Source organism: Micromys minutus (assembly GCF_963924665.1).
Source record: "Micromys minutus genome assembly, chromosome: 7".
NCBI lineage: Eukaryota > Metazoa > Chordata > Mammalia > Rodentia > Muridae > Micromys > Micromys minutus.
Genome location: NC_137976.1, coordinates 11,328,897 through 11,343,273, shown reverse-complemented (window position 1 = coordinate 11,343,273; position 14,377 = coordinate 11,328,897). Strand labels below are relative to the sequence as shown.

The following is a 14,377-nucleotide window of genomic DNA, read 5'->3' as shown; positions in this document are numbered from 1 at the left end:
AATTCATAAAAGTTTTAAATTTTCAAATACGTACATGTAAAATTTATGAGTGAGTACATGTTGTGAATGAAGTTATTTTCCACAGAACTTTTAGCGATCTTTGAAATTAAGAAAAATGTGTTTTCAAAAGATTTAGTAAGTAGAAAATTGGAATAGACCATAACAAAGAAAAAGAAAAACCATGTTCCTGTTATGGGTCATATAAGTTAGCTTCCAACTCTCTCAGCCTCGGAGTGTATTGACATGTTCCTGGATAAATGAAAATCTTCAAGGCAGCTGAAGAAAATAAACACTCTCAGTAGGTGTGTGGAGTGTTCAGAGTTCAAAGCCAAGACAATGTAAACGGAGCAAAGATTAGCTCTTCCGTTTTCACTCAGATTTCCCCTTAGCTGGTTTCCAGAGACTATTAGTCTTTATTGTTTTGTCTAAAAAGTCCAGTGACATGTTTCAAAACTCGACAAGACTGGTTAGTCATGATCCAGATCTGCTGTGGGACACTAAGTCAGATGTTTCAAAGTGTCTTTTGAAAGTTTAAAAATCCTTCAAGTTTGGAGTCATAATTCTTACAGAAATATCCAGAGCTTTCATCATTAAATGGAAGATATCACAAGAAGGCCCTACATACTCCTAAGCTCATTTATGAAAATCTGGTTTAGCTATAGTCTGGACCCAGCTTCTGCTCTCTGAAGGTTTAGGCTCTGTCTTTGAAATCTAGAGAATACAACTGGGGAGAGAGAGAGAAGGTGGTGGAAAAAGGAGATCTGGGAGGGGGAGCGGAGGGGAGAAGCTTGAGGGGAATGTGGGAAGAAGGAAAACCAGATTGTGTGTGAAGGAAATCCATGGGAAATGCAGAAAAGAGACGTGAAGCGATTCCCCGGACCTTTTTCACACTTCTTGAAATACAGGTGTCAAAAGGGTTGTTTGAAATGACTCTTTGGTGGCCCTGACTCCTTTCCATCACTGAGCACAGTGGCCTGCTGCTTCCTACTCCTTAATGGTCATGTCCCTTAGGACTAAGAAGAAAAAATAAGCAAAAGAGAAGAAGCCACCTCACATGAGTTCTTTCCCCTCCCCAGAAATGTAATAAATTACCTTTCATCATTATGAACTTCCCAAGAACTTTAAAATAGAACTTTAAAAACTTTAAAAGAGCTCACAATTCTCTGCTCTCCTTCAGTCTCATGGCTTATTCTATACATGTCTGTGAAGCTAGCCTATCTGGAGCAGGGTTTTCAACCGGGAATGATTTCCACACCACACTTCCAAGAATCCAGATTTATTTGTCCATCTCTACAGTTTTAGATGTCAGGACAATGGGCAGGGTGATACTTGTATTAAAGCCAGAGATGGTATAAACTCCTACAAGAAACAATCTGACCTCAAAGGTCATAGCATTGAGAACCCCTGGCCAAGAGCCTTCTGAGATTCCCAAGGTTCTTAACCGTTGGGCACGAGCATGGCTGTAACCAAATACTTGAGAAAAACTTTGAGGCAGGAGCATTTCATTTTGGTTCATAGTTTTGTGGTTGGCCTGAAGAGCTTGGGCAGAACCTTAAGGCAGCACTGTTATGGGATGAACGACCTTCTTCATCCCATGGTGGACAGGAAACCGAAAGCAGGAGACAGAAAGTGGCCAAGGGCAACTTAGCTCCAATACCCCACCCCGTGACTAATTGCCCGAAGCTAGGCCACACCCAATAAAATTTCCAGGGCTTTCCAAAATACAACTGCATGCTGGGTATCTGTCCCGGGGGGAGCATTTCATACTCAATCTATAACCACAGATAATTTTTAGGCATTAAATGAGTATATACTTAGGAAGCACTAGGGATGTTTGCCTGACATATATGAATACTTAATACATGTTAGCCATCATTATTTTACTCGAGGCTATATCAAGATCTGTGCTTGCTAACTCACTTCCTCTGTCTACCTCATGTCTGGGAAGCAGGTGTATTTTAATGGTAATTTCTCTCAAACGCTTGCCTAAGCTGTCCAGTTTTTCCACGTCTATCCTGATCAGTGGGTTTTTGTTTTATCTTGTTTTTGGTTTTTTTTTTAAGGTGATGAGTCAAGAGGTGCCCTATTTTTCTCTTGCTTGATTTGGGGTATTTAAATGTTCTCTTGAGACCAGGAACATTGATGAATGCAATAAAGGGCAAAGAGCAAAAAGTACAAATCATCCAAAGCGTTGAAGTGGGTGGCAGAATGCTCAGCCTGCGTGGATGCAAAGATAGGTGTACCCCGGGCCAAGTGCAAGATTCTGACAGGAGTGACCCTGTGTGTTGTGATGCTTTTCACTGTAATTGAATCTGTAGAAATAAGGGAAAGTTTGCATCCAAGCTGACATGTTACGTTTGCTCACGGATTTGTGGTGGAAGTCGCTAAATGAGAGATAGGTGTTTAGTAAAAAGAGAGGCTTGCCTGCTTCATCCCAGAAGAGCTATCAGAGCTGGCGATGAGGATTTGTGAAGGATTTTATAGGAGGGGGTTGTTGTGGTTGTTTTTGCAAAAAGTGGTAATTGAGTCAATGAGAAGATAAAAGACTAAAAAAAAGATAGTTAAGTCTTCTCTAACAAGTTATTTCTGAATGTATGTATGAGTGGATGGGTGAATGGATGGATGGATGGATGGATGGATGGATGGATGGATGGATGGATGGATGGATGGACACATGGATATGTATGTAAGTGAGTGGATGGGGGGATGAGTGTGTGAGTGGGTGGATGAATGGGAGGTAGGTAGATAGATTGTGGGTGGAGAGATCGATGGGTAGGTTGATGAGGAGGTAAGTGGGTGATTAGATGGGTGATTCCGTGAATGAGTGGGAGGGTGAATGGATGGATAGGTGGATAACTATGTGGGCAGATAGATGGGTGGGTGAGTAGATAAATGGATGGGAGGGCGGATGGTGGGTGGGTAGATGCATGAATGGGTGGGAGGATACTATACTGCATAATAAGGTAAATTAAGGACATGCTTGTTTTCAGAGGGGCTGAGGAGAGAGAGTGAAGTTTCTGATGTCTATTCTGTTTGGAAAATATCTAAAAGCGTAAGCCACCATAAAGAAAGGAAGTGACTTGTGTGGCATGCTTTCCTGGTTTTTCTATTTTATGTTTTATATGGTATGAATTACATAACAATTGCTCCTCAGTTTAGGCTGGCTTTGTGAAACGCTGTATCCCAATGAAATATTTGAAAGCAAACTGCCATATTGACTATCCGTTGATTTTACTCTTTCAGATCATAAGGCAAATGGATTTTCTGCATCAAAACACCACCGTCAAGAAGTTACAGTAATAGAGTACCAAGGTATAGCATTTACAGGTTTAACTGGATTGATCTGTTTACATGCCTCATGATGATGTTATATACATGATGCTATATGATGCTACCTAAGTTTTAGATCTTCTGCTTACTCCCCCCCCCCCGGCCGTGTGTGTGTATGTGTGTGTGTGTGTGTGTGTGTGTGTGTGTCTGTCTGTCTGTCTGTCTGTCTGTCTGTCTGTCTGTCTTGGGGGAGGGCATTCAGTGAGGAAAAACTTTGTGGAGTCAGGTTTGTCTTTTATCTTATGTGGTTCCAAGGATCAAACTCAGGACTCTGGGTTTCTGTAGTGAGCTTTTTAACTCTGAGCCATCTTACTGCCTGCTTACATCTTATTTTTCTTTCTTGTACAGTCTGTCTGGTTCTGCTGATGGCATTTACCTCATACTTGGAGCTTCTCCAGTGGCCACTCTGGCAGCCCTCTTCTAGCCAACCAGGTTTTGCTCTGTTCACCTGCAGAGGAACTTTTGGCTTTCAGGCATACAGTCTTCAAAGATAAGCAAGATAAGGGTTGCTTGGATGCTCTATTAGGTCGCCTGGGCAGAACACGATTAGATGGTAAAAGAAAACCCTCTTGGCTACTCTTCGTTGTAATGTATTACATAATTAAGCTAAGACAACACACTTCAGCGTGGGTCAGTTTCACATGAGGAAGGTGGCTAAGAGGAAGTAAACGCCCAAGAGTGATTTGATGTCTGGCGCACTCACGGGAGGGCAAGCTGCACTGGGCAGCATGCCAGAGAGGCATGACCTCCAGAGTCAAAGAAAGTGAAGTTCTGTCTTCTGCTCGCTTTCCCAGGCTTAGCCCCAGGCTGTACATGGCTGGGTTTGAATATCTCTATTAAAATGTCAAAATCCCACCCTTTATTCTTACATGACTTTTGGAACATTGAGGCAAAATTATCACAGCTTCACCATCTGACGTCTTAAAATGCAAACACTTCGGCGGTACTCGGTACATCCAAGACGACCTAAAACCTCCACCCCTCTCTAGACTCAGAACGCTTCCTCCACTCCAGAGTGACGTCCTGAACCTACTCGGCTTTACTTTTTAAAGACCTGCTTTATTTTTAATATAGAAAATCCTTCCATAATTTATTGCCATCAAAAGTTAATCTCAGTGATAAAGTGACTATGCTCAGCAAGAAATTACTTTGTGGTAAGGCCAGTGCTTATCCTGTATAAGGAGCTGGGTTTAATGTGTGCACACACAGACAGATGGACAAACAGATGGACAGACAGACAGATGGACACACATACAGAGAGGGAGAGAGAGGGAGTCAATCTGACTCCAGAGTAAGTGTTTACTGTTTCCTCCCTTGTTTCTGCTCCTTCACTTACAGCACACTCTCGTTCTATTTTTATCTGTGCCTTGCTTATTACAATTGGACTCCCCATTGAGCAAAAATCGATTTGTAGTTTCTTACACATTTTTGTTTAAGGGTATTTTTTTTTTTGAAGTGACATTTTGTGATTTGTAAATGTGAAACATATTTCATTCGGGGTTTTCCTTCTTATGATTCACTGATGTCAAAAAAATTGTGAATTAATCCCTGCTCCTCTGGACGGCTGGTCTGTCTCTCTTCCCACGGTGCTGCCAAAAGCAGATTAAGCTGGAAATCAGGGCAGCATTGCTGGGTTTGTCCATCTCCTGAGCAACTCTCTACAGCATCTGAGCCTGAAAGCTATTAACCAGAGTTTAACATGTTTTACAATACTCAATTTCTTAAACAATAATCATTTTTCAGTGGAAATTAAACAGATGTTTTGACAACATAGTCCACCTTAGTAGAAAATGTTTGCACCTTCTTGTTCATTAATGTGTCTTGTGTGAAAAAATATAATTTATATCAAAACTGTTTTTTTAAAGAGTCATTTATTTATTACATGTAAGTACACTGTAGCTGTCTTCAGACACACCAGAAGAGGGCATCAGATCTCATTACAGATGGTTGTGAGCCACCATGGGGTTGCTGGGAATTGAACTCAGAACCTCTGGAAGAGCAGCCAGTGCTCTTAACCACTGAGCCATCTCTCTAGCCCAAAACTGTTTGTTTTACTATCCAAAACAGAGGTGAAATTTCAGTTCAGATATAGCTAATATAAATATAAGACTTGTGTTGGTATGAACTTCTATCATGTCAAGACAAGCTTACAGTTTAAACTAACTTCCCCCATGAACGAAAACAATGAAGACCATTCATAGAGCAATGCAGTACGCAGGATATCACATGAACCAAAAATGTGTATGTGTGCATATTTATGGCTATACATCTATAGTTGTGACAGGAGTCATTATTTTATCATTTCACCGACATGAGTATGAGGGTCACATCATCTTAGGCCTTTTAAGTAACAAAGGTCTGACTTGGTGGCCTGTGCCATGAGCTCCCATGTCCATAACCAAGAAGCTCGATATGGGAAATTATGCCAGTTTCAAGTTCTGTCGAAGGCAAAGGGAAAGTTAGCATCTAGGTTCTTTATCTTGAGGCGTTAGCTCCATGATTCTAGCGCTGTCACTGTCCCATGTCAAGGTGCTGAGGCCTGAGGGCCCTTGGTCTTGTCTCTCCCTTATGCAGGGCACTTTCTCAAGGACTGTTAGAACCCAGTTCTCTGCCTTCAAAAGCTTTGGTCTGACATTACCTCCTGAAAGAGGCCATCTTTGATTTGTGCATTGTGTCCTTGTCCCTGTGGCCCTCCATGTCCCCTGATGCTGCTTCTGTCTTGTAGCAGATTTGTTGACTTGTTTGCCTGACTTTCTCTGCCTGACTGTGAGATCCCAACTGGCAAAGGTTCCTTTTCTCTACTCACTGATTTCAGCTCAAGAACAATGTTGGCCACACAATATTACTGAACATATTTTGGACAAGTGGCTAGGTCCCTTCTTCACATTATATGTGCTTGGTGAGAAGAAGACTGAAGTCAAACCAGTAGGTAGAGAGAAAAAAAAAATTGGTCACATTTTCTAATGGATTTCTTCAGGTTTTCCCACAGAACAGTGAGGGGGAGAGTCAGGGGAAACTCATCAAAGGGATGTATTTGTGTGCGTGTCTGGTTAAATATACGAAATAATGTGGCACAGTGTAAAATGATATAGGAGTAAGTCACGGAGAAATCGTGAAGGCAAGTGTGGGTGTGTGCGTAATTGTTGGAAAACTCTACACAATACGGGAAGGAAGCCTATCTAAAACTTGAGCCTCCGGAAGTTACCACCCTTTCTCCTTAATCAACAGAACAGAACTGTTTCCTCAGACAGATCCCTTAGCACACATTTGTCTTTGTAGCATAGCTGTAAACACCTCTGAAAATGATCACTCTGTGTGGTGTGGAAGCTTAAAGCTTTACGCATCCTCAAAACAGATCCTAGATCTATTTTTTCCTTGCCTTTTTATCCCCCAGAGAGTTTCCTACTATCTTTCATTTTATTTCTGTCAACAGATGCACAATTGACAGTTTAGACACACAGCAAAGGCCACATAACAACCACAACGACCCATCGGTCATTCAGCCATCACCACGGTGTTGCAGGTTTCTAACACATGCCTATAGTTATTTTGTCCACGACTGTGCATATATAATGAGGGCTGTTAGACAGTAGCATCAGGTGTTCTGTAACATCAAAGTCAGACATAGGCAAACAAGTTTAACCTAACTTTTCTTTCAGTGAAAGATCCTCTGGGGTGTCTTGTTTTCTCTGTGCAGCCTGGGCTGCCCTGGAACTAGCTCAATAGTCCAGGCTGGTCCCGGATTCACAGAGATTTGCCTCTCTCTGTTTCTTGTATGCTGTGATCAGAGGTGTGTGATCTCTGTCAGCCACAGCTGCCCTAACGGCTTCGATGCCACGATTGATGCCCATCAATTTCTGCCTAAAATGGTACTATTTTACCTGCGTCTTCTAGCAAACTGTAGACCCCTCAGGTGCCGAGATTGGAAATGACAAGTGAATAATTAATTACTCAGCTGTTTGTAAAGCACAAACACTGTTTAGGCACGTGTGTTTTGCATATGCTGCTACTTTTGAGGACTCACAACTCTGTGAGCTACCATCGCATTTCAGATGTGAAACTCCAGATTCCACAACTAGAGAAAGCAGGATTACGCCACATCATTATCACAGAGAAGAGCCGCCATGCTCCCAGTTCATTTTTGGGTTGAGTACTCGTGGCACCCACTGGCACAATGTATCTGTGTATGTGTTTGTATGTCTGGGTGGAAATGAGTGGATAGACAGAAATGCAAAAAGAAAAGCAATTTAAAGACATTTTAATGTGTTTTTAGTTAAATAAGGTGCAAACTCATAGGAACATTTTTTTTTCCTATTGTTCCTAGAGGCTATTTTAGCTTGTAAAACCCCAAAGAAGACCACTTCCTCCAGATTGGAGTGGAAGAAGCTGGGACAGGGTGTCTCCTTGGTCTACTATCAACAGGCTCTCCAAGGTAAGAAGTATAGACTGGACGAGGCCAGAGTGAGAAGACACCAGGGACAGCCACCTCCTTTAGCTTAGAAATGGGGACAGGAGAGGACTGATTACTGAAAACGTGTTTCTGTGAGTGTGATATGAAGCGAGGAGTGTCTGAGACTAAAATATCACAGCTATGAACACTCGACAGAGCAAACTCTGTCAGAGTGAACTTCCCTGAGTCCTAGGACCATTAGTTGCTTAACACAAAATACAATCATTTTTTGCTGGGCTAGTAAATTAAACTGTTGAGAGAGGGGGAAGAGAAAAAAGCTGATCTGAGATATGGCCAGGCGTGATGGCACATGTCTTTAATCTCAGCACTCTAATGAGGGCAAGAGGATGCTCTCTGTGAGTTTAAGACCAATGTAGTCTATGTGACAGGGTGTCCGGGACTATAAAGAGAGACCCTGTCTCAAAAAGACAAACAAACAGAGCAAACCAAAAGATGAGCTTGGGATGCAGGGTTCCTGCTCAGCAACAACAGCCTTACCCTGTTAACCAATTCTTTCTACAAAGCAAGCACCACTGAGAAGCCTGGAGAGTTAGCGCTGTGGACTACTAAATACCATGGAGCTTGGAGAGTTAGACCATTAGTTAGATATAACTGTTAGCATGTACTTTTCTACATGTCTTTCACTCTCTACTCTTCCTGCTGATCATATAATTTATTATTAGTTAACATGTGATAGCGGTGGATGAACTATGGCATTCGTTTTGTGTATTGGTAACTTTCCTGTCGCTGTGACAAAATACTATGGCAAAAGCAACTTAAAGAAGAGAGCATTTATTTTTGGCTCACAGTTCCAGAGGGGCACAGTCCATCATAGCAGGGAAGGCAAGGCAGCTGGAGCAGGAAGTTTGCTGATCACGTTTTTACCTGTACACAGAAAGTAGGGATGTACAGAAAGGAATAGGGTGAAGCCCTAATCCCTCGAGGCTCATGTCCAGTGATGTATTTCTTCTAGCAAGGCTCCACCTCCTATCTGCGCGATAACCTCCCAAAACACAGGGCCAGTATTCAAAGTCAGGGACATTTCTCATTCAAACTATCATGTCCACTGAAAGTCAGTCACTCAGCGGGTAGAGGAATCCAAAGCTGTATGAGTTCAAGGCCAAGCAGATCTACATAATGAGTCCTAGGACACTCAAAGCTACATGCTGAAACTATGTATCAAAAATCAAATAAAATAAATATGCCATCCGAGTCTATTCCATTCGGATAGAACTTACATGTTTCAAATGGCTAATAGTACAGGGATTATTACTTTAATTTCCTACAACTGCCCATTCCGGCACCTGCATATAACACAAAACCCCATTTTATTTTATTTTACTTTATTTATTATTACACTTATGTATATAGGGATGGGGAAATGTATACCATAGGATAACTTGCAGGAGTTGGCTCTCCTTCCCCTATGTGGAATTCAGGGATGAAGCTCAGATTATGGGATCTAGAATACTACATAGAAAGCTGCTTGATGATTTCTAATCTTATTGTCTTTTCCGCCCAAAAGGTGAGTTTAAAGATCGTGCTGAGATGATAGATTTCAATATACGGATCAAAAACGTTACAAGAAATGATGCTGGAGAGTATCGCTGTGAAGTCAGCGCTCCGACTGAGCAAGGCCAGAACCTGCAGGAAGATACAGTCATGCTAGAAGTACTGGGTAATGCACATGCGTAATGTTTGTCAGCTGTCCCATCCCCATCCCCCAGCCCTGGGGAAAGAGGATTTTGTTTGTTTGCTTTTTAGTAGCTTACATATGTTCCCTGTCACCCCGCCTTTTCATTGTCAGTACAACAGACACTTGCTAGACCCTTTCTGTACTTTGAATTAGTAGGCACTTCCTTCAGTAGTTAGCCAGCATGAACTCTGCCTTTAAAAAGTCCATGCTAGGTCTGGAGAAATGGGCCAGCAGTGGTTAAGAGTACTTGATGCTCCTACAGATGTCCCAGTTTGGCCCAAGTTCATTTCCCAGCATCTCCATGATGGTCACAAACTTCTGTCATCCCAAGTCCCGAAGATCTGCTACCCTCTTCTGGCCTTTATAAGCATTACATGCATTTGAAGCATTTACATTCATACAGGCAAAATACTCATACAGATTAAATATACATAAATAAATCCTTAAAACCATCATATTGTGTGGCCATATCCGCATTTCTATATTACAGGGAATGGATTTGAAATCTTAATTACATCTTCCAGATTTCTTCACAGTACTTTTTATATTTCAATTACTGAGAGACCATGTTGTGGGACTGTCAGAATTCTGGCTCACACGGTCAGTCCTGAGTTTCCCTGAGATTATTAATAGTTATCTATGGTCTTAGTTAGGGTTTTTGAAGAGACTTCATGGTCATCCAACTTTTTGTAAAGGAAAGCATTTAATTGGGGCTGGCTTACAGGATCAGAATTTCAGTCTATTATCATCATGATGGGAAACATGGCAGCATCCAGGCAGACATGGTGCTGGAGAAGGAGCCAAGAGTTCTACATTTTAATCCACAGGGAGCAGAAGGAAACTGTGTGTCATACTGGGTGTACCTTAAGGATAGGAGACCTCAAAGCCCACTCCCACAGTGACACACTTCCTCCAACAAGGCCACAACTCTTAACAATGTCGCTTTCTATGGGCCAAGCATTCAAACCATGAGTCTGTGAAAGCCATTCCTATTCAAACCACCACACCTACTAAACTCTCTTTTAGTTCGAGTTCCTAAGACCCTACTTTTCCCCTTTATTTAAAAAGTATTCTATAATATAATAAACAGGATACAATAAGATCAAAAACCCCACAATCTCTTGAAAAGTGTCAACAGCTGGAGATCAAGTGTTCAGACACACGAGTCTGTGAGTCACTCCATATTTAGATCTTAATGTTCTGACCCTGAATTCCAAACATTCATGGATATTTAATAAGGTGAGATGCATTAAGTCTAACTTCAAAAATCACTAATACCATGGTCCAAACACTGTTCTAACGTCTGAAGTCTTAGATTGTTCAAGGCAATTGCTTAACTGTCAGCCCCTATAAAATAAAATTTAAAAACGCAGTGTTCAGAATAAACATTCCTCTTCCAAAAGAGAATAATGGATGAAGCGTAGCAAGGAAAGGCTGGGCCAGAGCAAGGCCAATACAGAAGGAAAAGTGCCCAACTCTCCAGTTTCATGTCCATGACCAGGAACTTTTGGTGGTATCTTCCTTTGTAAATCTAACAAGAATCAGTGGCGTTACCATGGCTACCATACAGCTTACATGCTAGGCCGTCTTGACATTTCCTCTGGCAATCAACTTGGTCCACTACTTTTAAAGCTCAGTCTCACTCCAGTTTTCAGGACATTGGCAGAAAGGAGCCAGGTTCTTTGTCAAGATGTCATATTAATGCCCACTAATCTAATTTCTGATACAAGTTGAGTCCGTGACCCTCACCCCCAAGCCTTAAAAAAGTACAATCTTTACTGTTCGCCCTTCCGTGTCATTCTTCCACACTCCCACCAGATGAAGCTCAAGCTCTGTTTACAGCAGTGTAACACTTTAGTCTGCAGCTCCAAACTCTATTACAGTCCTGCAAATCAGTTCCTCTGGCTTAAGAGCCACGAGGTCAGCGACTCCCAGCAATGCTTCCACTTCTTGGTGCTAATTTTTTTGTTATTAGCCACTTTTCTCATTTCTGTGACCACCTGCATGACAAGGGGCAACTTAAGGAAGGCTGGTGTTATGAGTAGGTGTAAGTCCAGCATGGTAGGGAAGCCACGGAGACAGGGTCAGCTCCTCTGTGGGAGCATGATGCTGCTTGCTCACATCTTGGCAGACCAAGAAGCAGAGAGGGGCCCCAAGCAGGACTAGGCTATAGCCTCCAGGTGAGCCTTCAGTGACACGTTTTCTCACAAGTGTCCTACAACTTCCCCAAACACCACCATGAGCTGCCGGCCAAGCGTTCCAGCACACGAAGCAAAGCCGTGGAGGATATTTCATACCCAAATCCTAACATCCTACCTAATGAAATGAAAAGACTCACTCAGAAAAAGACACAACTGCCACCCTCAGTACATGGCTTCTGAAGTTCAACTATACTGATAACTACTTGGTAGCAGATGGGGATAAGGAAGCGAATGAAGCATCCATGAAAATTTAATAGGTCTGGACAGACCACTTTAACTTATATTCCTTTGGTCAACCTAATGTATATGCTACCTGTCATCAAGAAGGGTTAAAATATCGTATATTCTGTGCTCAAGCAAAAAAGAACACACTCCCAGTGAATAGTGACCCCTATGTGTCTCAGCTGTCCACTCAATACAGACTGTTGAAAGCCATGTTCAGCTAATGAATAACCCACACTATTTGGCTTCCATCGTCCAGTGGCTCCTGCTGTTCCTTCGTGTGAAGTACCCACTTCTGTTATGAGTGGAAGTGTCGTGGAGCTACGGTGTCAAGATAAAGAAGGAAATCCAGCTCCTGAGTACATATGGTTTAAAGATGGCACAAGTTTGCTAGGGAATCCAAAGGGCGGCATACACAGCAACAGCTCATACACAATGAATACAAAATCTGGACTTCTGGTAAGGTCATCTCAGGTATTAAACTACTGCCTGTCGTTCTGATCAAAAGGCTATTAGAACTTTACATTATACATAACAGGAGATGAAGCTCGTTGCTTCCTAAGTGGAGAGAGGAGGTGGTAGCCGGAACGTAGACGTATATGTGCTAAGAAATGATGGAACAGACTACTGTGGGAAGTGGGAAGATGGGATAGGAAACCAGGGAGCTCAGCAAACAGGGTGTGACCTCAGGGCAGGCCAAACCTTTTCCGTGGTGGATCAGGAAGTACTCTATAGCTACCTTCCTCTTTGGCCTGGAAATCACAACCTCGATCTCAGTTTTAATAACCGAGGAAATGCACAACAAAACTCAGTTGGAGAAACCTGAACCCCAGTACTAACCGTGTGGAAACAGTGACCATAGGAAAACCATGTTAGGGTGTCTGAGTCATTAAACTTTCTGATAGATCCAGATCCTTTACCGAAGTCTTTGTGATTTACCTATCTGTTACCTAATCTGTAATTTAGTCCAGATTATCCAATTGTTTCTAGAGATATAGCTCTATAAATAAGTTGTTCAAACTTAATGACTATTTTTACTTTTTTAAAAATGTTTTTTATTTATTTATGTATATATAAGTACACTGTAGCAGTCTTCAGACACACCAGTAGAGGGCATCAGATCTCATTACAGACGGTTGTGAGCCACCATGTGGTTGCTGGGAATTGAACTCAGGACCTCAGGAAGAGCAGTCAGTGCTCTTAACCACTGAGGCATCTCTCCAGCCCTATTTTTAATTTTTTCATCTGTGATTTTTTAGAGTAGAGGTAGGAGAGGGGAAAAAAAATCAGATCATTTCATTTGCAACCTTTTGCTTCCAATCAAAGTAACATCATGTTGGGTTTTAAATATTTTGTTTCCAGCAATGAAAAACCAGTACCACAAGTATTATTATGAAAAAACTCTCATAGGCCAGGTAACACTAACAAGTCTTAAGAACTCTGAGACAGACGTAGGCCGTTTCCATTTATTCTTTCGCCTAGTGCAGTGTCATTTGAAAGCCAGATCTTCTGATGCCCAGGAAAGCAGGCTGGTTCTCCAGTTAAATAAAGAGTGTAGGGTGCTGCCCTCAGAATAAGGTCATGCGCTAGCATTTCCAGTCTTTGGGAGCAGTCAGCAGGTCCGAGCCATTTTACACTGTGAAATTGGGCACTAAACCTGCTGTCACATGCTGCTATATTTACTCTTCAGATTTATTTTTTTCTGAGTGGGTGATAAAAGCCCTGAGGCAAGTCTGGAAGGCTGGGATGCACACTCTTCAGGGAGTCAGCCCTTGGGGTATGTGGTAAGGACACCTTATGCCCAAGGGCAGCTTAAACTGGAGCGAGCTCTTCCTCCTTCACCCAGCTCCCTCCCTCCCTCCCTCCCTCCCTCCCTCCCTTCTTTCCTTCCAGAAACTCTCCAAGGGTACCAAACTACAGGGCCAAATTATAAGGTGCTTTATACCAAAGTCTTACCTCTCATTATATGGCAGAAAAAAGTGAGGGTTGAACTTTTGTTGTTGGTGGGGTTTTTTTTTTGTTTTGTTTTGTTTTTTTTGTTTTGTTTTGTTTTGTCTTTTTGTTTTGAGACAGGATTTCTCTGTGTAGCCCTGGCTGTTCTTAGACTTACAGAGATCCACCTGCCTAGGCATTGTCCTGCAAGATAGGATTAAAGAAGGTGCCACCATGGCCTAGGAGACTTGAACCTTTCTTTTCAGGATTTTCAAGTACTCTGGAATTGCTATAATTTACTATCCTAAAAACATCAGTTGCGGTTTCGTGGGCCCGGAGCTACTTCCTGGCTAAAGCTCTGACTCTTGGGGGAAAGTGCTTGTGGTTTGCTCCTGCAGTGACCTCACTGTGACTAAAAATGGCACTTCCCAGAAATTAGAGATACTGAGGGGTCACATACCTGTGATGCTGGCTATGCAAAGACAGAAGACTGAGCATCGACGGTTTGAGACCAGCCTAGGCGACAGAGTGACATACTGTTGGAAA

The 14,377-nt window shown here is 42.2% G+C and overlaps 1 protein-coding gene across 1 annotated transcript in view; it reads left to right on the top strand.

The window, feature by feature from the left end:
* JAM2 (junctional adhesion molecule 2) overlaps window positions 1–14,377 on the top strand; it is a 49,780-nt gene that overhangs the window by 25,022 nt on the left and 10,381 nt on the right. The window contains exons 2-5 of the mRNA XM_080919465.1: window positions 3,244–3,312; window positions 7,655–7,762; window positions 9,306–9,458; window positions 12,159–12,358. Of these exons, the coding sequence (XP_080775591.1) occupies window positions 3,244–3,312; window positions 7,655–7,762; window positions 9,306–9,458; window positions 12,159–12,358 (530 nt within the window). The remainder of the gene's footprint in view (window positions 1–3,243; window positions 3,313–7,654; window positions 7,763–9,305; window positions 9,459–12,158; window positions 12,359–14,377) is intronic.